General features: G+C 41.7%; 1 protein-coding gene across 2 annotated transcripts in view; it reads right to left on the reverse strand.

Moving 5' to 3' along the window:
* Positions 1-19991: 19991 nt before the first annotated feature.
* fam20b (FAM20B glycosaminoglycan xylosylkinase) overlaps positions 19992-24557 on the reverse strand; it is a 38946-nt gene continuing 34380 nt past the window's right edge. For both annotated transcript variants that reach the window (XM_050054309.1, XM_050054308.1), the window contains exons 8-9: positions 21027-21086; positions 19992-20941 (exon numbers count right to left, since the gene is read on the reverse strand). In XM_050054309.1, the coding sequence (XP_049910266.1) occupies positions 20710-20941; positions 21027-21086 (292 nt within the window). In that variant the 3' untranslated portion in view covers positions 19992-20709. The remainder of the gene's footprint in view (positions 20942-21026; positions 21087-24557) is intronic.

Genomic DNA, 24557 nt, shown 5'->3' on the forward strand with positions numbered 1-24557 from the left:
ATATTTTCATTTCCAACCATTTATTGCTGTCTGGGGTCAATATCCAACCTCTCTAATGGGGTCGTCCTTTCTGTTGTTGCTGTAGCAGTTATCCTTTGAAGGGACAGTTCACAAAATCAAAAATACATACTTTTCCTCTTGTCTGTAGTGCCAACCCTGTCTCACTCGGTAGTCGTTGAAAAGCGACGCTTGGTCAGTGACTTCCAGTGTCAGACACTGTCAAAAAACGCGGTCCTTTCACATCTGCATGACACGTGGTCGCCATTATCGTAGACAGCGCCCAGTGGCATTGGGGGAAAACGCAGTGGAACAACAAAAAAAACTCAAGGCTACAGATGGCTGAGTGGGGCTGGTGGGAGGGTTGGTGAATGGGTCCAACAACCACCGACTTTCACCCAGGAGGCCGGTGTTCGCTTCCCATATGACTGAGAAGCCAAACCCTGTTCTTTTTCCTGAACCCAACCAAATGCATTTGTTGCCTAACCCCATTCTCGGAACCCATTGGCTGTATTCGGCGTCTGACTTCCGGCAGACAGCGATACAGCCTCTGGGGGCAGACTCCCGATTTTTTGGCATTCCGGTTTGATTTGGGTGGAGGAGGCGAATTTCTGTTTCCGACTTCTGTTTATAAGTAATTATGCTGAACCATTGCGATGGATTCAGAGTTTGCAGTGACGCCAATTATGTTCCGCCTCGTAAGTTCACCGCACGGAGCGTTTAACCTGGCAACAACTGCAGCCGGCTCAAACGTGATTGGTCAATATCACGCGGACTACAAACACCCTACAACCGGAAACCAGGGCTCTTCCGCTCTTCTGCCGGAGGCAAGATCTCCGGGGTTTGCCTACAGACTCTACATTCACTGAATGTAGAGACTGTATATAGAGACTAGCCTAACCCTAACCACGTGTGTGCATTGGCTAATCGTAACCACGTGCACTTGTTGTAGAAGAAAAAAAAAAAGTCAATTCGCAATGTTGTACCAACGTATTGTGTTTATTCTGAAAGAGACTGTATGCAAACAATTAAAGTGTACTTTAAAAACAGACGATGCATGTAACAGGCTAAAGTTAATATGGGGCCCCAGAACGTTAACAACCATCGCAGCCAGGGTACCTTGCACGTCATATCTTGACATGGAAAGTCATGAAAAACTATTGAAAACTCAAAAGCAATGTCCCTTGCCAGAAATTATGACCCAGTTACTCAAGATAATCCACAGATCTTCACCCTTCAACTGTATAACGGTGCAAAGGGAAGTGTGTATCTACTGCTAGCTCACCTAGCTCACTACTGAGCTAGCTAGCATTGCAGTTCAGCCAAGAGGGGGACGCCATTTATATTTTGCCCTGTGACAAGCACTAGCTTCTCATGGATGAGAAGCTACACATTTTAATTTCCTTTTGCTTTTCTACTGTCTGTGTAGTACTCGCCACTGTGTGGAAGTGCTGGTCTGGATCCTAATACGGTTTAGGCTGATGTTAGTGTTTCCTGCTCTTTATTCACAGAAGGCTACACTCCAGCAACCCAGCCAGCATTACCCGAGATATCAGTTACGTTAGGGTTAGACTTGAAGAACACATGTAGTCATAATCCTTCACTTATAATGTCAAAAATGAAAAGATACAGTTTAGAAATTAGAAATTAAGTCACAGAGGATTATGTTGTTTCTACATTCTTCCTTACCATGCTAACACTAGCACTATGTAGTTCGACATGGGGTCATCCCTACCTTACCAGGCTCCTATGTCTTTTGATATAAACCAACAATGTAAGAGAATGGTAAGGGCTAGCTTTGTAATCTGAATTGCCAAAGCACAAAGGAATATGGACGTTTCAAATGCAGTTTGAATGGTAAAAATCTGTTTTGCCACTGTGGAGATATCAATGTCAAAAGTCAGGAAAACTGTGTTGCCCGCAAATTTGAGGGCGTAGGCTTCAAGGGGTATGACGTAAGTAGGCTATAAGCTGTAGGTGGGTAATTTCAACATGTTGACTCAGGAAAACACACATACATTAAACATTTGACCGAGGGAAAATACATCGCTGTTAACATAAAACCCTTTGAAAGGTCTTAATGAGTCATATTAAGAAGGTTTTGAGCTCGGGAACAACGTACGCTTGCCTCAACACTTCAGTACAAGAGCCATGCTTTATTTCCAGAACTTCTGCACGTATCATCAACCGGAAACAAGACACTGCAAACTTTAGCTTCAGTCGTTTAGCATGGTATCATGTATGCAGTCAACAAGCACCATTTCAGACCCTTTTAAATCCTATCAGCTGAAAATATTAAAAACCCTCAGTAACAAGGTGTTTTTCACCACCTCCTCCAGCTTACATGAGCTCAATAAACAGCTGTCTTTGTCTTGTAGCTGTAGTACAGTGTAATTCAGTATTTAAAGCAAACATGATCATTGTGCTGCCTATGTTGATTATATTGATTCATTTCAGGACACAAACTGTGAGGACTTAACTTGCTGTGTCATCTCAGTTTCCTTTCATTATATTTGCATATCTCATGCATGCTTGTTCCCGTGTATGTCTTACAATGGAGCTGACCTTTCAACTCATTGTAATAAATCATCTGAGTGAGAGTTTATGATGTAACTGAAAGTATGGGTAGGTTTAAACTGTGGTTACAAACAAAGGTGATAATATATAAATACATAATATATATCAGACGACAGGTCAGATTTAGTCACTTGTAATCATTAAAGTTATAAGTGTTTTATCTGTGACTGTCTTACTATGACTGGCATGAGGCCATAGTGGACTGGGATGTGGTCCAAAACCAGCAAGGAAAACAAAGCTCACTGTTCATATGAAGTATGCAGTGTGTGCATGCATAGCAGCAGGACACACAGGTGGTTGTGATGGTTTTGCTTTTCTTTGTATTCATTTGGTGTCTCCTTGTGGTTGTTTTGTAACATTTTGTTTGTCATGTTGTTTGGCTTTGTAGTATTTTGTGTCTCCTTGTGGTCTTTGAGTCTCTTCCTGACCGATACATGTTCATTTGAGTGATAATTTGCAACTGTAGGCCTGGGAGGCCCCGGACACTTTGGGCACCGGCCTGTGCCTGGCAGGTCCGTTCAGTGATCCATCCATGAGGGTGTGACACTGTCCAAATACCTCATACCTTCAAATAACTGTTACCTCTGATTGACTGAATGATTTATTGTACTTACAACATAAAAGTCAGTTAATGAGGGTTAAACTTGCAAATGTTCTGAAAATTAATATTCATAACACCAAGCATTTTATGCAGTCTAAACTGATTTTACAGGCTCCCTCATACAGCTCCAGACAAGTTAGGTTTAAGATGTTTTAGGACCTTTTTTTAACCTCACTTGCAATGAAATTTAGGACCAATTTTACAAAACCCAAAACTGAAGAAGACAAAACATATTACATGATTTAATTTTTTGGTCCAGTGAAAAAGTTAGATAAAGCTACTTTAAATGTAAAAAAAAATAATAATAAAAACACACACAAGGGAAATAACTGGCAGGTTTTCTTGATGATTTTGTGTTTTTAATCCTACGTGAAGGATTTCACTGCCTCGATTCCCATCCTGTCGAGCAAGACACACAGACGTGCTTTCTGTTGTTGTTATTTTGCGTCTCTTTGAGATATATTTGTGTCTGTTTTGGTTGTTTTGCATCTCACTGTTGCCATTTTGTGTGTCCTCAAAGGTCAGTTTGTGCCTTTTTTGGTCATTTTCTGTCTCTTTGAAGTTGGTTGTTTCTCTCTGAGGTATGTAGGTAACATTTTTGTTAGTTTTGTGTCCTTGTTGTCATTTTATGTTTATTTAAAGGTCAATTTGTGTCTCTTTGAGACATATTTGTGTCTTTGTTGTCATTTTCAAAATGACCAATGACCTCCTCATCGCCACTGACTCTGGTTTGATCAGTATACTCATCCTCCTCGACCTCTCTGCAGCCTTTGACACCGTCTCCCACCCCATCCTCCTCACCCTCCTGGCAGAATACCTTGACCTCACTGACTCCGCCCTCTCATTCTTCCGCTCCTACCTCTCTGACCATAAACAATTTGTAACCCATGCTGGTTCCTCCTCCTCCCCCCCTCCCTCAATCACGGTGTCCCCCAAGGCTCGGTGCTTGGCCCCCTTCTGTTCAACATTTACATGCTCCCGTTAGGCAAAATCATCTGCCGCCATGGTCTCAGCTTTCATTCATATGCTGATGACACCCAGTTCTACATCAGTACAAAACCCTGTGCCCATCTGCCCCCTCAGTCTCTCATCAATTGCCTCCTCGAAATAAAATCCTGGTTGACATCTAATCTACTCAAACTCAACAGCAACAAGACAGAGCTCATGGTTGTGGCCCCCAAGGCACTGCTCGGGAAGGTTGGGGATCTAATCCTAACCATTGACAGTGCCACCATCTCACCATCTGCTGAGGTCCACAACCTGGGAGTGATCCTCGACTCCACCCTCTCGTTTCAGACCCACATCAAGTCTGTCACCAAATCTGCTTTCCACCACCTGAAAAACATCTTCAGACTCCGGCCATCACTCACCGACTCAGTTGCAGAAACACTCATCCACTCCTTCATCTCTACCAGCCTGAACTACTGTAATGGTGTCCTGTTCGGGGTTCCAAACAAAACCCTGGACAGGCTCCAATATGTACAAAACTCAGCTGCCAGGGTCCTCACCCGCACCAAGCCCTGGCAGCACATCACCCCCACCCTCATCCATCTCCACTGGCTCCTGGTCAAGTCCTGCATAATCTACAAAATCTTCCTCCTCACCTACAAGTCCCTCCATGCCCTCGCCCCACAGTACATAACGGACCTCCTCCACCCCTACACTCCGTCCAGATCTCTGCGCTGCTCTGACTTTGGCCTACTCTCCATGACCTCCATAAAGGTCAATTTGTGTCTCTTTGAGGTATATTTGTGTCTTTGTTGCTCGGTTTTTGTCTCTTTGTAGTTCCTTGCAGCATCTCTTTGTGGCCATTATGAGTCTCTCTATGGTGAGTACATGTTAATTTGAGTGACATTTTGCAGGTGAATGCCTGTGTAGGCCCATTCAGTAATCCATCTATGCCAGTTTGAAAAACTTTCTGCATAAAGCATACCGAGCCCTGTGCATCGCCTTGTTTAAGCCATGCTGCAAACTCTGCATTTAAGAAGTACTGCGTTAAAATAACACTTCTCCATGTCGTCAAGGTGCAGTGACAGCTAGCGAGCAGACAGTGGATCCTCTGGTCTGAGCAGAAACACATTATAAGTGTTGATGACCCCACTGTCCTGATCTGTGAGATCTGTTCCATTGTATGTGAGAGGTATTTTTTAAAAAAAATCAGTGCTACAGATTATTTTGAGATTTTACAATGCAACATCAGAAAAAAAAACATTCATAAAATCCTACCTCTCATGTCCCAAACATTTTAAGACTTCTGAAAGATTGATATAAGATTTTTTAGTTACAATAAAGGCTTTATTTTTAGATTAATTAACCCAGTACCTTTAAAGACCTTTTAATGATCCGTGGGAACTTGTACAGTAACACTGAACACGTCCGTACACATGTATACACTTGTATACCTGGAGGTGTTCAAGGGCTCGTGACTTTCGTGACTTACAAATCAAACACAGCCAAAACTAAACCCATCTTTGTTCCTGATACCAGACTAGCAGACAAACTGTCAAATTGCAACACTTAAGTGGAATTTTTTCCACCCACATCCTGGAAAGCCTGTTGTGTCTAAACATGCTTTCTATGGAAATATGTCTGTTGCTCTATTTTTAGAAATGACAAGAACCAACTAAAACCAAGCAACGTTGCAGATTCAGAGCTTTAAACAAACACGATACCATCCTTTGATTAAAAAGCTAAATAAAAGAAAGAGGAACAAACACCTGGAAGTGAGTCTGAAACTGCAACCTTAATCTCTTGAGACCTCCAGCTGTGGTCAGACACGTCAGGCTATTGTGTGACGCGAGAGGGATCCTTCTGCAATTAGCTTTCACTTTTGGTTAAACAGTGTTTAACGTGACAGGTAATGATGACGAAACTGCTGACTCTCAGCAGACAGACAGACAGAGAGAGGGAGAGACAGAGCGAGAGCGGCCGGGCGGGGAAAACAAAGAAGAGAGGCTTATTGCCAAATGGAAACTACTTTTATTAAAGTTTCATTTAAACGTGTTCAGTATCAAAGCTTACATGAGTTAGCCACACAGTATATCCCCTGGATTAATCATAAAGTGGCATTCTCATATCACCCCATAATTTCACATTAATAAGAAACTGTGGTAGCCATTCAAACCATCAATGATATACATTAGGGTATATAAAAAAAACCCCAAAAAGATCTTGCTTTTAGACACATGATCTCATATAAAATACTTTATTTATGATATAATAGAGATCAAAACCAATAAATTTAAAACAAAAATGACACTGAACAGGACATTGTTTAAAGCTTGGGCCAGATGGTAAACCTGACCGTGTTATGCTTTGGCAAGAGTACAGTCAAATGTGCCTTACAGCATACTTAATCATTATTACTCATAATTATTACAACACGGCTTTTCATTGAAAATATCATAGCTTCACTAACACACAAGGAACGTTCAACACTTGGTTCCTGCTTCATAACTAGGCACAATAAAGAAAAACACCAAAATGACAAAGCTTCAGCACTGTGCGTGCAAATACAATCAAAACAGTCAACTTCCTCTTCATCCACCTCCTCTCTGATCTTTACCCTGAGCTGTCTGTGTGTCAGTGCGACTGCAGCATCAAACCTGTGTGACGTGTTTAACCCTCCGGTGGCATCATCTGTCGGTGAGGCTGCCATTGTTGTGGTGAACGCCACCAGTCTGGTAATTCAAGTGAGATAAACAGTGTTTGAGCACATGTTTGGTACAATCGCACAGCACACAGAAAGTTTGTAAGACTCAGATTGGAGCTTCACAGGAAAAATGCACCAATAACAAATACAATTAGTTGGTAGTACACAAACAAATTAAAATGATGGTATATCAGCTATTACATATATATTTATAAACTAGAAGGCACCTGAGGAGTGCAAAACTGCTTTTTAACCGGTTACATGTGTAAAACATTTTTACTTCAACAACAGCTGCTCATTTTGCAGCAGGATTATTTAAAAAACAGGACGGTACATTTGTTTTATAAAGGTGTGGCTGAGTCCCAGACAGACTTTGATAAAACCTGGTCTCATAGAAATGCATGAAATGATCACGACCTCACGACGTATTGTGTTGAAATTGCGTGCCTGCACAACGGACACAGTGCCAATGTTAAGACAAATTAGATCCTTTGTCACGAAACATGAATTTCCTGGTTCAAGAAAGTCACGTAATGGGTGGTGGTTAAAGTCACAGGCCCAGAGAAAGTATGAAGAGCAAGAAAGCCCTCAAACGAAAAGGTCTGTTTGGTGGATCGCTCAACAAACACCAGACTTTTAGTCAGATTCACATTGTTAGGTCACTTTAGGACATACTTATAACAAGTGTAGTTATTTTAACCGAAAACATGATCTTTTTCAGGTTCAGAGGTCGTGGTCATTTCACAGGATAGTGAGCCTCAAATAAACAAGGATCATGACTGTGATCAGAAAAATAAGCAACTGTTTACAAAATTGATGAGCATTCAAGTCATTTGTCAAACAATAACGCCAAACGTGATGGTTCCAGATTATTTTTAAATGTGATGAATTGCTGTTTTCCCCTGTCTGACATCATTTGCATTTTTCACTATTATTTGATGTTTAAAATAACCAAACTATTAAAACTGCAGCATGCAGTTCTGGAGGAAGATAGTTGATTGCGGAGTCTCATTTCCAGGTCATCAAGTACAATAGACGATGCGTCTCTGTTTTTCTCCTGTTGTACAAAATGAAGCCAAAATATGCCACCTTGCGCTGCTGATGTCAGTTGGAGCCAGATACTGCGCAGCAGCATTCTCCTTTGTACGGAGTTCCCGCCCATACACCAATTGCGAACTGCACCACCGTTTGCGACCACACCAGTTGGCACACAGCACTGTCAATCATGATGTCAGACTAACACTTGATCAAACATCAGCATGTTAAGAACTACTGCAAATGACAGAAACCATCTTTGGGTATCTTTGGTGTATATTGAGTTTTAGTTTGGTCCATGTCCCATCTGCGAACATGGAGGGAGCAGGGTTTATGAGCTATATTGCGGCCAGCCTCCAGGGGGAGATCAAAACGTTCTGGCTTCACTTTTGAGGAGCTGTCATGTCGTCCATCTCTGTATAAAGACTGTGTCAAATACCAACACTTTGGGTTGATTAAAGACCTGAAAATGAGACTTAATCAAATAACTTTCTCCAGAATTGCATGACGAACATTTAATTGATTGATGGAGAAAATAATCAATAAATAAAAAAAGTGCAGTAGCCAAAATTTGAGCTTACACACAAAAAAAGGGGCTGCTTATCAAAGGGAAGTTATTCCTCTGGCTTTAGTTATTTTAGCTATTTTATATCTACAAAATAAGAATCACCACCAATGTAATCATATGATTTGCTCTTGCCCAGGATCATGCACAAGTTGTTGAGACTTCCAGGTGCATAGTTCCTTTGGTCGAGGCATTAACACAACACAAATCATACCATCAGCGTGAGTCCTGCTTAGTGTGTCTGTTCTCACAGCGGCAGATGAACACGAGTGCTGAGCTTTCTTCTCTCCTCGTACCAGTCAGCTTTGATCTTCATGTCTCCTCCTTCAGAGAGCGTTCACCTGCTCTCACTGGTATACACACTGGCTCCCCAGCAAATAGCTCAGGCCCACACGGGCATGCTTAATCTTGAACCCTTGTGAGGAAATCAAGTGCAGACTGGCTTCGTTCTTTTTGCTGAGGTAGACTATATCATGGAGCACCCTGCAGACCTCATGTGCAGTAGCATACAGGGTTGGAAAGCTGAAAGGAGTCTTTTCCTCTTCTCCTGCTACCTGCAGCTGCAGGGTCCCTGAGGCATTTCTGTCCAGAAAATTCAGGTAACACAGGTGCACATACAAAACATAGGGTCCAGTGCAGTTGATGTAGATCTTGTCTTTCTTGTTGGCCAGAATCATCTGATTCTGGTTACTAACGTCAGGGAAGGCCAGCGTCACATTTCCTGAGATGTCTGGAGGGTGAAAGGTGGCGTGTCAGACAGACAAATGTAGAAAATGAGGGGAAAGAAGTCAATACACAGCTTGTTGAGAAACTTTTTTTCAAGATGAGTGTTTAAAAACAAGAAAAAAGACAGAAATAAAAGTATTTTTCTCACCTGGTATGTCAGAAAACGCTATGTGTATATTATTTCCAAAAGGCTGCTCTGTTCTCGGTGGTCGACTCTGTGAAACACAAAGCACTTGTTTGTTTGATACGGTGGTTAAGTGACATGGTGTGAAAACAGGCAGGCTGATAGAAACTAGGGAAAGTCTCACAGTGGGATGATTAATAACTGAAGTGAGAGTAGCACTGCAGCGATAAACACCACTGCCTGAATGTAGAACAAATGTTAGTCATTAAAATGATCATTATACAGTAACTCTTCTGATATGTCCACGCCGACTATCAGTCATCCAGGTCATAGGATATCTGGAGAAGCTCTCAACACCCATTCCTGTCGTCTCTGACTTTTACAAGGTGACACTTCTACCAGACTAAAGCAAACTTTTAATGGATTTAAATACGACTCTAGGCTTAAGATTAAAACTGAAAACCACAGTAGATTTTATGAAGGCGGTGTGTTTGTTCCATATGATTATAGTGAAAGGTCCAGTGTGGCATCCTGGTTGAATAAGAGCACACTGCGTTACAGCAGCTAGTCACTATCCTAGTCAATATTTTTTTCTGTATGAGAAAGCTTTCTCACGGGGAGAGCAGCTGAAAACTGAAAATGTAACATCTAATATTAATAATTATAGTAATTTAATTTGTTGAACACAGCTGAATGTGGCAAAAATACAAAAGTGGTATTAATAACACATAAGCATATACAGACACCTACACTAACATATACACTTAAACACACATATACCTGTATGTGTACATACAATACACATGGCTGCAATTACATACACACCCATACACGCAGTAAGTCTAACAACTATAGCAGGAAAGGAACATCTGTAAGGGTAAGTTTTGAGACAAGATTGAACAGAGTCAGCTGATCTGATGCTCAGCGAGAGGCTGCCCCAGAGCTGAGGAGTGAGGACTGAACAGGTTCCATCACCCTTTTCCAAAGATCCAAAGGGGCTAAGTACTCCGGTGCCAGATCACTGAGAGCCTTGTATGTGACTAAAAGCACTTTAAAATGGATTCTAAAAGAAACTGGAAGCCAATGCAGGGAAGCCAAAATAGATGTGATGTGTGAGGATTGTTTTGTTTTGGTCAAAAGTCTAGCTGCTGAATTTTGAAGGATTTGGAGCTGATGCACAGCTTGAAAAGCAGGTGAATCGAGGCGGGAGGATGTAAGAGCATGTGTGATTTCCTCTGTGAGGAAGCCCACAGTTGGAGACATTCCTCAGCTGGTAAAAAATGTAAGTCTAAAACCAAAAACTGTTGAGTACTCAAAGCATGACTCAGTAAAAACAGAATAGCTGCTGCCAATACAAGCATGAGAAGGAACTATAAACAACAGTGCTTATAATAACTTTCCAGCCTTTTTATCAAGTGGTAATGTTGGAATTTTACCAAGTTAAAGAAATGTTTCAATTTCAAAAAGCAGCCAATAAGGACAATTTTGTGGTCTTAGTCTCTTTACAAAGTACAAGTTGTTTATGCAGCTCCTGAGATTGCTTTCACAAAACAAGACATTTCATCATCACTCATGGTATGAATGTATCGCAGCAGCACCGAGGGAAAAGTTTCCATGTTGTGTATAAAATTTTTTTTAAAAAAAAAGTTTGTCTGGGTTTTATAAGATGTAATAGCTAATGTTAATTCATTTGTGCACAAGCAGATGAGGTGGTTGTTGTGCTTCAAATTCTGATGTAAACTTTGAGCAGTACTTGAAATATATCTACACTGAGCCAGCAGCACTGAGTGCAGTTTACTATGTATACAGTGCTCATAATATCATGCTGCATTCAAGTGATGTCAGAAATAACAGTTTTTGTAATGATAAAAAAAAAGTCCAGCTCCTCACTCACCTGAACGTCCCAGTAAACGTAGAGCGTGACCGCCAGGCACGCCGTCACCAGCACGTTCTGCACGGCTACAACTATCGCCAGCCTCCTCGTGCGCTTTCTCCGGTGGACCACGCGGCCTCCGTCAGCATCCATCCTCCTCCGCTCCATCAGTGCTCTGTGCGCCCTGCAGGATGTCAGCGACGCTTTTATGAGGCGAGTGGGCAAGTTGAAAGGAGGGGAGTGACTGGAAAGAAACCGCTCGTGATCTACTCTTTATTTTGTCGGTGCGTCTGTGTGTGGGTGGGGGGGTTGCAAACACACACATACATTGAAAGACGGCTACGCACGCGCGCGCGCACAGCGTGAGAGAGAGGCAGGAGTGAAACCAGCGCACCGGGAGCTGATTGGCTGACAGTGTGCTCTGCTGCACGGCGGCTCACAGTGATGCTGGCACTCAAAGCGAGTGGAGTGAAACCTCCCACATCATGTACGCTTCAATCACTGTTCCCATAATATTTATCAGGGGGTGTAGGGAGAGATGTAAAGGAAGTTGAGCTGGTTTCTAGGAAACCAAACACAGAAGTGGTCGCGTGAACTTTTTAAACAATTTCTAGTCACCCTGTAACGGATGAAGTTAAAATTATGAATCAGCTTGAGGTTACTTGTTTCATTAACAGTCAGGTTTGAGTGTTTCTTTCTTTAAAGCAGCAAATGGAAAGCTACTTCATTTCACATTTAATAACCGTCACAGACTGAGCTGGGGCAAACATGTAACAGCAGCACAACACCATGATGCCTGTTCTGTTAGTCCCACATTGGATGACTTTTCCTCAAGCCACACAAAATGCATTCAAATGAAAATATTAAGCTTTACTTTTGTACAGGTGCCACACATTATTGTACACTGAGACCATGGGCAGATTATGGGACAAAGGGGCCCTGGGAACAAACATGAAAAAGGCCCCACCACCTCCTCTACACAGGACCAAGACACGTGCTGGTTTTGCCCCTTTAAGTTGTTGTGGTTTTGTCTCTTTGTGGTCATTTTGTGTGCCTCTCTCTTTTTTTTGTAAGATATTTTTTGGGGCATTTTTGCCTTTAATGGACAGGATAGCTGAGCGTGAGGGGGGAGAGAGAGAGCGGGGATGACATGCAGCAAAGGGCCACAGGCTGGACTTGAACCCGGGCCACTAGGTCACCGACGTCTGTATTTTGTGTCTCTTTGTAGTTGTTTTGTGTCTCTTTGTGGTTGTTTTTTGTCTCTGTGAGGCTGTCATGTGGGTTGTGGTCATTTTGTATCTCTTTGTAGTTGTTTTGTATCTCTTTGTAGTTGTTTTGTATCTCTTCATGGTCATTTTGTGTCTCTTTGTAGTTGTTTTTTGTCTCTGTGAGGCTGTCATGTGGGTTGTGGTCATTTTGTGTCTCTTTGTAGTTGTTTTTTGTCTCTGTGAGGCTGTCATGTGGGTTGTGGTCATTTTGTGTCTCTTTGTAGTTGTTTTTTGTCTCTGTGAGGCTGTCATGTGGGTTGTGGTCATTTTGTGTCTCTTTGTAGTTGTTTTTTGTCTCTGTGAGGCTGTCATGTGGGTTGTGGTCATTTTGTGTCTCTTTGTAGTTGTTTTTTGTCTCTGTGAGGCTGTCATGTGGGTTGTGGTCATTTTGTGTCTCTTTGTAGTTGTTTTTTGTCTCTGTGAGGCTGTCATGTGGGTTGTGGTCATTTTGTGTCTCTTTGTAGTTGTTTTTTGTCTCTGTGAGGCTGTCATGTGGGTTGTGGTCATTTTGTGTCTCTTTGTAGTTGTTTTTTGTCTCTGTGAGGCTGTCATGTGGGTTGTGGTCATTTTGTGTCTCTTTGTAGTTGTTTTTTGTCTCTGTGAGGCTGTCATGTGGGTTGTGGTCATTTTGTGTCTCTTTGTAGTTGTTTTTTGTCTCTGTGAGGCTGTCATGTGGGTTGTGGTCATTTTGTGTCTCTTTGTAGTTGTTTTGTGTCTGTGAGGCTATCATGTGGGTTGTGGTCATTTTGTGTCTCTTTGTAGTTGTTTTTTGTCTCTGTGAGGCTGTCATGTGGGTTGTGGTCATTTTGTGTCTCTTTGTAGTTGTTTTTTGTCTCTGTGAGGCTGTCATGGGGGTTGTGGTCATTTTGTGTCTCTTTGTAGTTGTTTTTTGTCTCTGTGAGGCTGCCATGTGGGTTGTGGTCATTTTGTATCTCTTTGTAGTTGTTTTGCATCTCTTCATGGTCATTTTGTGTCTCTTTGAGGTAAATTTGTGTCTTTGTTGGTTGTTTTGTGTCTCTTTGTAGTTGTTTTGCATCTCTTCATGGTCATTTTGTGTCTCTGAGGTAAATTTGTGTCTTTGTTGGTTGTTTTGTGTCTCTGTGTAGTTGTTTTGCATCTCTTCATGGTCATTTTGTATCTCTTTGTAGTTGTTTTTTTTGTCTCTGTGAGGCTGTCATGTGGGTTGTGGTCATTTTGTCTCTCTTTGTAGTTGTTTTGTGTCTGTGAGGCTATCATGTGGGTTGTGGTCATTTTGTGTCTCTTTGTAGTTGTTTTGCATCTCTTCATGGTCATTTTGTGTCTCTTTGAGGTAAATTTGTGTCTTTGTTGGTTGTTTTGTGTCTCTGTTGTTTTGTAGTTCCTTTGCATCTCTTCGTGGTCATTTTGTGTCTCTTTGTGGCATTTGTGCCCTTGTTGGTTGTTTTGTCTCTGTTGTTTTGTAGTTCCTTTGCTCCTCTTTGTAGTCTGTCGTCCTGTGTCTCTTCGCAGTTCCTTTGCATCTCTTTGTGGTTATTTTGCGTCTCTTTGTAGATCCTACATGCCATGTAGAGTTTCAGGAGCCTACATGCCATGTCTTCTGTATATTTTGTTTATGAAACAGTGGTGATAGTTCAAGGGGGGATCTTGGCACTGTGAAGAGAACAGTTTGTTCCCATCACACCTGCCCAAGTTCCAACTATCACAGAAACCTGTTGGTCTTTGAAGTTTCACAGGGGATTCTTGAAACAGTGAAAGAAAAAAAACAGCATAGAAATGATCTTATATGGTGCATATAAGGAAGAGAAGTCAGAGAGTGCCTTGACACAAGATTTGCACCTGCAAGCACAACCACCTGCAATGTTACAAAATACACTGAGACTATGAAAGTACCTGAGCTGCCACTTGAGTGACTGATGTTGTGACAACAAAAGGTCATCGATTGGGTCTTCCAAGATCAGCATTCAGACAAAAATGTGGGTTAACCTGAACCTAGTGAGGACAGTGTTTGATGGTTGTAATGGTTATAAATGGTTATATGAGAAACCCCACAATTTAAGACTGTTCTGGCCATTTTTATATAAATAAAATATATTTAAGTCATCATGGCTGGTATGTTTTCATGTCTTAGGCAAAACTGGACATGACATTGTGTAATGGTAGCTTTTTCTTTTCCATAAACGATTTAAAACTTAAAATATACTCTCTCCCTGCTTTCCGAAATACTATTAAAATCTACGGTGGATAACGTTTGTAGTAAATATGACAAATATGGCTGTATCCAGACAGTAGTGCATGGGGCATGTAATCTGTGAAGAAACTGAGACAAACACTTGGAGCCGAGGAGTCTCTAACACATCCTTCAATGGTGTCAATCACTGCTTGTCTGCGGTCAAACTGTCAGACTAGGCAGCGCTGATCAAATATGAATCAGGATTACCTACATTTCGCCTGAAAACATTTGAGACGAGAAATGGAAAGTGCTGTTACAGAAACTTGACTCATATTTGATCAGCTGTCTAATTTGACATTTTGACTGCAGTTCACGCGCAGTGATTGACATGATGAGACTAGTGTTCTTTCAGACGTCTTGAATTACAATATGCTCAAAGTTTATAATGGGATTTTTGCCCAATAACACCATAATGACACTGCCTACCCGAGCTGTAAGGATTATTCACCCAGTTATTCATGTGAGATGGGACATCTGTATCAGAAGTAGGTATAAACACTTGTGAGGATATTCTTGGGCTGGGTCAAAACTTTGAAGCTACAGAATATTAAGTGTGTAAAGGTTAGATGAATTTTGACATTCTTTGTTTCCAGTTGACAGTCCAAACACCTGCATACACACATAAGGAAAGGACAATGGAACCATGAAACATGGCAGCATCCTGTGTTGTGATGTCATGGCAAATCAAAAATGACGAGTGCAGGGTCAGAGCATCCTGCAAGGCAGACCTGGGGCGCAAATGAGCTAGCGCCTCTAATACCCCTGTTCTACCAAAATGTGTATATGACGACATCATGCTAAGAAAGGGGATTGACTCCTTTTCCACTGCTCATAGTCCAGAGCCATGTACAGGGCTCTGTAGTCAATGAGTCTATTTTTTCTTTTGTGTCACGTTCTGCATCACTGACAGGCCAGAAAATGGTAGAAAGCAGCATGGAGCCAAGTGAAAATGTTACAGCGGTTACTTCATTTTTTAAATCTCTTATTTGGTCTCTCTGTCAAGCTCTGTGCCGACTAAATTTTGAACAATGTTCGAGCACTGCTTGGACAGGGACAGACAGTATTTTGTGGCGGCCCGTCATTGTAATCGTATTGGCAAAGGGGATATAATAAGTGCGTCCACCTGAGTGTCGAATTTCAGTTACAGCCGATCACAGCTGGAGCCGATAAATTAGTCTGATAAGACCATCCTGATGACATGAGCTCAACATTCTGTTTCGTTCTCTGTATCAGTCTGGACTCTTGCCATCCCAAACTCTTCCCTGAAATCAAAATCCAACTGGGGCCAATCAGGGATCTGCACCATAGCTGACAACGTAAGCAGCCAACCAGGGACTGAATTGTAGTTAATCATGTAGAATGCAGGCCGCAGTAATGGCGGCTTCCAAAGTGTATTCTAACAGCAGTAGAGTAAACACAGCAATAAGTGAATTATTGCAGAAATAGAGTCAATAACAACAATTAAACAACAAGTGTGTGCACCTGCCAAGTTTCTCAGAAGAAAAGACGTTTTTGCCGTTCTTCCAACTGGATTTGACAAAAGCTTGATTTATGAACTGGCTACGTTAATGATGAAGATGTTCTCTGGTGTTTCGCTATGTTGACTGGCTGGAGGAGTTCTGTCTGATAAGGTAAGTAATCCCGCTCACAGAAAATGTTTGGGGCAAACTGAGTCAAGACTGATACAGAAAGCGAAACAGAGTGTTGAACTTGCATTTTTAGGATGGTCTTACCAGGGTAACGATAACTACCCATGACTACTGCAATCATTTTCCCAGAGTTAAATGCAAATTATAACTTTTCCCTTTAAATACAAAAGTCATATGTTGGTGGGTTTTAGTGTGTTGTCTGTCAGTTTGGGAAGGGGCGTCATGTCCCCCTTTGTTCCCCAATTTATACGTTTAGTACAGATAAATATATTTTAGGAAATTAACTTTTCTTGCTGAGAGAGTCAGACGATTTATAGCACTCCCAGAGTTAAATCAATCTTCTCAACCACAGGAAAATTATTAAAACTAGATGTGACACAGGCCCAATAGAGCACAACTTAACAAATTACCAAAAACTAATTTCCACACATTGAACCAGCCTTGCATCTGTGTACTGCTTGGGTTTCATCTGTGTAGGTAGTTCCCCTTTAAAATCAAAGTGCCGCAACACTTCCTCATTAAGGTTAGTCAAACTGAGTGAAAGGAGGGTTTTATTTTACAGCACAATCTGGTGATTTTTGAATCATTAGTTGTGCAGTAGTTTTCTTATTTGAGACGCTATCTCACTTTAAATAGAGTGTGATGTACAGTGTGTTTGTGGTACTTGCAGTGAGTCAATAGTCAACTTTATGACTTTATCTTTATCTCCTACACACACGGCTCTTGATATTCCTGTAATAGGTGTTGGGATTTCTGCGGTGTCTGTAATGACTTTACAATGACTTTATGATGCTTAGTGGTACTTTGTCCATCCTTGCTGGTGTACAGAAATTATCCAAGAGGGACATCTAGCGTCTGTGGTACGCAGTAGTGACTTTATAAAACACTCGTGGTAATTTTAGCCAACTTTTTCATACTTTGCTCACTGCCTCCCGACCCCAGGGCCGCACTTACTGATGAAACATAAGAAGCAAAGAATATTACTCGGAGATCAAAAAGACAGGAAAAGGTGATAATAAAAGTCAAATAGAGGCTGAATGTTGGATGGCATGTTGGCAGCTACAGGGACAAACAGACAAAAAGAATATTAAGTTGTAAATGTCAACTCATTGTGAGCATATCAGGCACATTCAGTATTGACTCTGGCATGCCCTGACATGGCCCGACATGATAAAAACTGTGGTTTTCATCAACGTTTCAATGTTTTGTTATGTGTCTCAAGTGAAACACCTGCTTAGCTTAAACGAAACAGGTGTCCTACATCATCTGGCTTGTTGCACACATAAACAAAGAGAAGGCTGGGCGTGACTGCAAGAAGAGCAGGCAGCTGACAGTGAACAGCTACATGTGGGAAATGGAGGACGTGCCACATGGTTTCACAATGAAGTTTCCCTTCTGTGGGCTGAAGCAAAAACAAAGCAGCTCACTCAAGTCAGAGAGTAAGAGTATACACACTGCAGCCAAGATACAACCACTGCCAAACAACGAGATAAAATAAATGTCAAGTGATAAGGACAAACTCCTGTGGTGGAGGATGACCTGTAACAGAAGCACAAGCTGAGATGGGGAAATCCATGTCACAACACTTACATCTGTTCACAGGCCTCAAATATTGATTCAAGGAAGGCCGACTCATCAGATTCAGAGGGATGAGGGTTTTTTTTTGTTTTTGTGGACAGGCTGGGTATTTCAATTCAGTCAGACCAGTAAGGGACAAGGAAAAACTGAGTTTGTGGAAGAAAGGTGTAATCTGGTTTATCCTCAGCAGCCCACGCACATCCTTTAACAAGCCCCAACACATTCAGTGTGCGAACATGACGTAAATCACAAAAAATGCAAATGCACAACTGAGGTTAAAAGTTTGGTTGGTTCTATAATTGGCTTCAGGTGAAAAGTTGAAAATAAGACATGCTGTGCCTGCTTACAGTCAGCTGCCCTTGAAGTCTGTGCGACATTGGAGGATCAGAACTCAAGACAGCTGGATGTTGCAGACTTGCTAACAGGTGTGCACACCACAACTGAAAACACGTGTCCAAAAAAAAAAAAAAAAAAAAAGAATATGATTTGAGATGTGCAAACTGCATTAGCACTGACTCTTGAGCACTTCCATCTGTTTAAAGGGACAGTTCACTCCAAAACCAAGACGACATATTATTTTTCTTACCTCTAGATCGTTGTGGTGTGAGTTGCAAAGTTTTGGAGATGTCTGCCATACATATGTCTGCCTTCTGTCCAATATCATAAAACTGGGTGACACTCACCAAAAAAATATATATTTGAAAAACTCAACAGCAATGTCTCTTTCCAGAAATCATGACCTGGTTACTCAAGATAATCAACAGACCTTGTTGTGACCAGTTTCATGCAGGAACTATTTTCTTTCTATTGAACTAGCCCCAGCAACCACATCACTACACAGGAGGAAACGTGCATCTTCTCACGGACTAAGGGCTTGTGCTCGCAGAAGCGTGAAGTGTAAATATTAAAGGCGTCCTCCACAGCTGAGAAGTCACGTTAGCTAGCTCAGTGGTGCTCAGTGAGATAGCAGTAGATTCATGCATCCTTCTGTGCAGTGATACGGTTGGCAGATGTGGCTTGGTAGAAAGAAAATAGTTCCTACATGAAACTGCTCACAAGGTCTGTGGATGATTGTCTGTCATGATTTCTAGAAAGAGACGTTGTTGGGTTTTTCAAATGTTTTTTTCTTTTTTGGGTTTTGAGCACCACAAGCCGAGTGCCATCTAGTTCCATCAGAGGCAAGTGAAGGAAATCATCTCTACAGACGATGTCATCAGCATTCGGTAACTCACACCAAAACAATCAAGCCTGATAAACAGCACTACAGGTAAGAGGAAAAATATGTCATTTTAATTTGAATCTCCAAAATACCTCAAAAACACTGAAAGCCTGACAGGTGCGTTGGTGGAAGGTACAATCTTGAAAACAATTCGAAGAACTCCCGCACACTGTTTCACTCGTGGCTGTTCAGCAGTATATGAAACAGTGTGCGGGAGTTCCTGTCATCTGTTTTAATCTCCAAACAAACCTCTGAAACCAACCTCTAATCAAAGTTGCAGCAAGAAATTAGACACGCTGCAATGCATACAATTTGATGCAAACAATCTCAGGCCATGGCAACGAGTAAAATCACGCAGACACGACCGTTTCTGACTAATTACTAAATTACTGTCGCTTTAATTTGAACTAAATTTAACCTACAAGAAGTGATTCAAATTTGTAAAAAGGAAAACAAAAGTTTACAGAAAGTGAGACGGTGACAGAGGAAAATGAGTTATTATAAATTAAATGTCAACTATAACCAGTGTGTTCCAGATATGACCTGTAACGCATCTCAGGACAAATCTGACTAAAATAAAAAAATATCTGAGCTACTAAAAATGACTACAGTGAAAGTCCCTTCCAACATGAACGCTGCGCTGCATCAAAGCAAATGTTGTTTTTTTTATAGCAGCACTGACAGCACCGACACATAAAACAGACTTTGTGCTTTTTGATGGTGAACACATGGAACAAAAGATGACTGAGTGAGAACCACAATTAAATAGATCATAGTTTAATGCTGAAGATGAACCCACACACCTCCCTCTGTGTCCCCTCAGTTCAAGTCTGTCATGTCAGTAGCTTTTCTTATTTACGGCACAATATGGTGCTCTTCTCACTCACTCACACACACACACACACACACACACACACACACACTCTTAAGTTTATTTAATATTATAATTCACAAATTTATATTCTTTCATCTCATAATTCTATGTCACTACTTAGTTAAATATGTACACAATGATGGGGGAAGGGCTGAGTTAATTCTCTTTTCCCTCCAATCAAAGTTCGATTTCATGTCGAGGAAAAATAAGTCCGTTCTAAAATGGATTTAATTCCTGTTAATTCAACAGGAATGTTTTCAGTTTCTTGGACTAGAAGTTCCAAACAGCCTTCAATATGGCTGTACAGTGTTTCATCAAGATGTCGGTGGCTCATTTTCACCTTCCCTCCTGCTCCTTTGAGTGTCTACATCCCTCCAAAAGCTCCATCTCCTCTCCTTGGTTGTCTCGAGGAAAAGCTGGTCCAGGTGGGAGAATTTGGCACAAGGTAGGAGTGTTGTCACAACCAGGAGTAGTAGTGGGAGGGGTTCTTACTGTAGATATCGTCCTATAGTGTACAACAGTCCTGAGAAAAAGTTTATATAGGTTGAAGATGGCAGCATTTTGAATCCACCACTCCAGTCTTATCAGAGTGACAAACAAGGAAAGAACCAGAGAGGGAGAAATACACAATCTTTGTTCCACCCTGTTGATCCATTTGTTCACTCTGCATCTCTTTAACACCGAGACCCGCTCCTCTTCTCCAGGCTTGTCAACCAAAGTCCTGGCCGTTCCTGTTATTCCGTTTTTTCCTGCCCCTTGTTTCTAGGGGTGTGGGAGGTTCATTCTGTCCTCTATCAAAGTGTTGTCGGGGCCCTGTGCCTCCATACACTGCTTGACAGTTGCTACCACTCCAGACAGACGCCTATCCAGGGCTGCGAGGTGTGGCTCAGCTAAGACCGGGTGAATGGGGTCGAATGCCAGGGCCTGCCGCATAGCAGAACTCAGAGCTCCACCTCTCAGCAGGTTTAACCTGTTCCATGTGGAAACACGAATCCTGACGGAGACAGGAAAATACATACTTTAGTAAAAAAATATCATAAAAGCAGATATATGATCATGACCACCTCCCTGGTACTCACATGCAGCACTGATAGAGTGGCGCGAGGATGCTTCGCTCGTCCAGAGCTGCATTCCCAAAGCTGTATACAGGAAAAAAAAAAAACATAAAATAAAATTACAAATAAAAACTAAAGTAAGGCAACTGAAGCCGGAGGCCTGTCTGCACTGCAGTAAGGAGGAGCCATCAAAATCCATTAGCCACACTCTACTGGCCACGGCACTGTAGAGGACTACGCACACACACACACACACACACACACACACACACTTTCAAATGCAATGTGTTGACAACACACTCCACTCAGCAAAGCCAACTGAACCAGAAGAGAGTTCCTCTTTCTGTTACCGTCACCGAGCAGTTTCAATGTTATCTGATTGGCTATGAACAAATATGTTCGTCAATGAACCTTTTTCCATGACTGAAACAAGACAATGACAAGACGGCACCACCGTCATTTAACACTATCTGTGATTATGTCAATACGCAATGTTGTTGATGGCAAAGACAAACCTTCTTATATCTCCCTTTATTCTGTTGACAAAAAAAGAGAAGATGAATTATTATTGTACGGGTGGGCAATATATATGCAGAGCTGTTAGTTTGCTTTAAGCTCACAGTGAATAAATCCTCACATTTAAGAGCACTGCGGTAACAGTTTAACTTTCTGCTAACTGCTAACATCTCTCTGTTGACCAGACGCTTCAAGTTCACAGCAAAAACATCAACACTTCGTCCCCAAGGTGAGCTGAGTGCTTCAGAATAAAAGCACCAGTGGTTCCACCATAGACTGTATAAAAAATATGGATGTAGTCACAGTGACGTCACCCATTGGTTTCTGAGGAGCGGGTTTGAAGCTCAAAGTAGGCACCATCTTGGCAGTGCCTGACTCCGCCCAACTCCCGGCCAATCAAAAATGGGCAAAGAGGCGGGCCAAATGAAGCCTAGTTGCTTAAACTAGTCTGGGGCCGTTAGTGGCCGTTTTGGTAAGGAACCGGAACCAGGGCGAGTGAGACAGGATCCGGAATTCGATGGATGCGCCTTTCCGTCAAAATAAAAGCACCAAGCTAATAAAAATGCGGTGAAACTTTAATTTAAAGAATATAATTTACAAGAAAAGCCCCAAGCCATTAAGTTAATCGATTTTCTTACACCCCTTGTCACCCCAAATCGATGGTGCGCCAGAATTTAAAGTTTTACTTTGGTGAACACTTTTACTTTGGTGAATTTGGTGAATTTGGTGAATTTGGTGAATTTGGTGAATTCCGCATCCGCTCTCTAGACCGGAACCAGAATCCAGACAAAATTCAGAGTGAATAGAAACGTGACGCGAGGCTAGCTTAAACACACTCACCTCGCTCGAAGCTGCTAAGTTAGCTATGGCTAACAAGCTACGCTACTTTGCTAGCCCTGTGGTGTTGGCTGCTCCCGCTCATGCAGCTGCTTGGTGCCAGCTCCCTCACGAAACAAAACATCCAAAAGGCACAGACACGGCTGAGGTCAGGTTCAATGACTTGCGAATTAGCTGAGATGACGCCTAGCAGACAGTCAGTGGCTAGTTAGCCACCCATGATGGCGCCACCTGTTTATCCGTTTAATTTAAACGGATGAGTTATAAAAAAATTCATCCCCGCACAGTTGTCATGAAAGGGGAAATTAGCTATAGAGACCAAAACCGTTTTTTGTACCAGGCTGTAAACATGTTTATTTCTGCTGTAAAGTTGAGCATTTTAACATGGGGGTCTGTGGGGACTGACTCACTTTTGGAGCCTGCCTCAAGTGGCCATTCAACGAACTGCAGTTTTTGGCACTTCTGCATTGGCTTCGCTCGTTATCCCTGGAGGTTGCTGCTTGGGTTCCACTTTCATTTCAATAAAACTTTATTAAACTGCAATTTATTTATTTTTATACAGTATTTTATTTAACTTTATTATATGGAAGTAGCTACTTTTTTAACCCTACTGTAACTGTAGTTTATTTAGTTGTTTAAATGGACCTGCACTTGTATAGCGCCTTTCTAGTTATCCGAACACTCAAAGCACACATTCATCCATTCACACACACATTCACACACTGGTGGCTGAGGCTAAAACAAGGTGCCACATGCTACTCAGTTTTTAACACACTCACAGCCATCGGGAGCAATTTGGGGTTTAGTATCTTGCTCAAGGACACTTCAACATGTATGCTGGAAGAGCCGAGGATTGAACCGCTGATCTTCCGATTAGTGGACGACACGCTCTAACTCTGAGCCTCAGCCGCCAGGTATTTCAGTAGTCCCCAGTAGTTAAGAGGAGACTTCAAAATATCAAAATATGAATCATGTATTGAAATTTTGCCTAAAAACATCACAGTATTATTTAAAGGCCAAATAGCCAAGCTCTGTATTATGCATATTTTATTCAAGGCAGCAGTTATGTTTCCTGTGCTCTAAACGCCATATCAGGACTACACCAGTAAAGCACAATGAGCAGTCAGAGGGACTTAAGTTAAAGTTAACAAGAATTACTGTCAAGTTTCTCGTCCAGTTTTTATCCATCTGTGAAAACACAGATGCTTCACACACGTTTTCCCCTCGACAGCACATAGTTTCAACACCCAAGATTAGTGTCACCAATTCTGTATTTGTCCAAATGTTTCCCCTTCTGTTCCTGAGATATGACAGAGTAATGACCAAGTTATTCCCTTGATGTTTTCTTGAGAAACCGTGTTCACAAGAATGAAACAGACAAGGTCACAGTGACCTTGACCATTTGTGACAAATTGAGAAAAATCCCTCAAAGCTTTCTTGATATCACGTTCACATGAATGGGACGGACAGACGGACAACCTGAAAACATGATTACCTCCCACCACTGCTGTCGCCAGCGCAGAGGCATAACAATGACAACAACAATGCTGTCTGGATATATTATTTAAAGTTGTACCATCAGACTACTAAACCAGACGCTCTCTGAAAAGCTTCATACCCACATCATAACAAGATAAAATGAAAATGATTAAAATTCAAAACAATATAATGACCAGTACAGACTGACATGTCAGCAACATTTTAAACCGTTTCACTTTTGTTTTACTAAAATAAGACTTAAATACCTAGACTTTTAGTCATCTTTAAGAAAAAAAAGATAAATATGATAAAAACTAACCAAGACATTTGACACAGGATGAAGACTTAAAGAGGCAACAGACAGCATCTTTTCCTAAATATATCATTATGAACTTAAAGAGGCAACAGACAGCATCTTTTCCTAAATATATCATTATGAACATAATGTGGGTTGCACAGGGTAGTGGCCACAGTAAAATCACACTATCAGTGTTTACATATGTTACTTAGTGGCTGTGCAATCTTTGCAATAAGCTTCTGCCACCAGGGGCGAAATTTCGCAGAAAAAATCTGCTTTACGGCAGGAAACGCGTCATGTATTGTGAAACTGGTCGGTCAGCCAATCAGGGACTGGAGCTGGTCCTTATGAGGAGTTGGGCATGAGATAGTTGAGTCAGGAGCACAATGGCAGACGGACAAAGTTTGGAGACAAGTGAAAAACGG

This window comes from Epinephelus moara, chromosome 10, assembly GCF_006386435.1.
Source record: "Epinephelus moara isolate mb chromosome 10, YSFRI_EMoa_1.0, whole genome shotgun sequence".
In the NCBI taxonomy this organism is placed as follows: Eukaryota; Metazoa; Chordata; class Actinopteri; order Perciformes; family Serranidae; genus Epinephelus; species Epinephelus moara.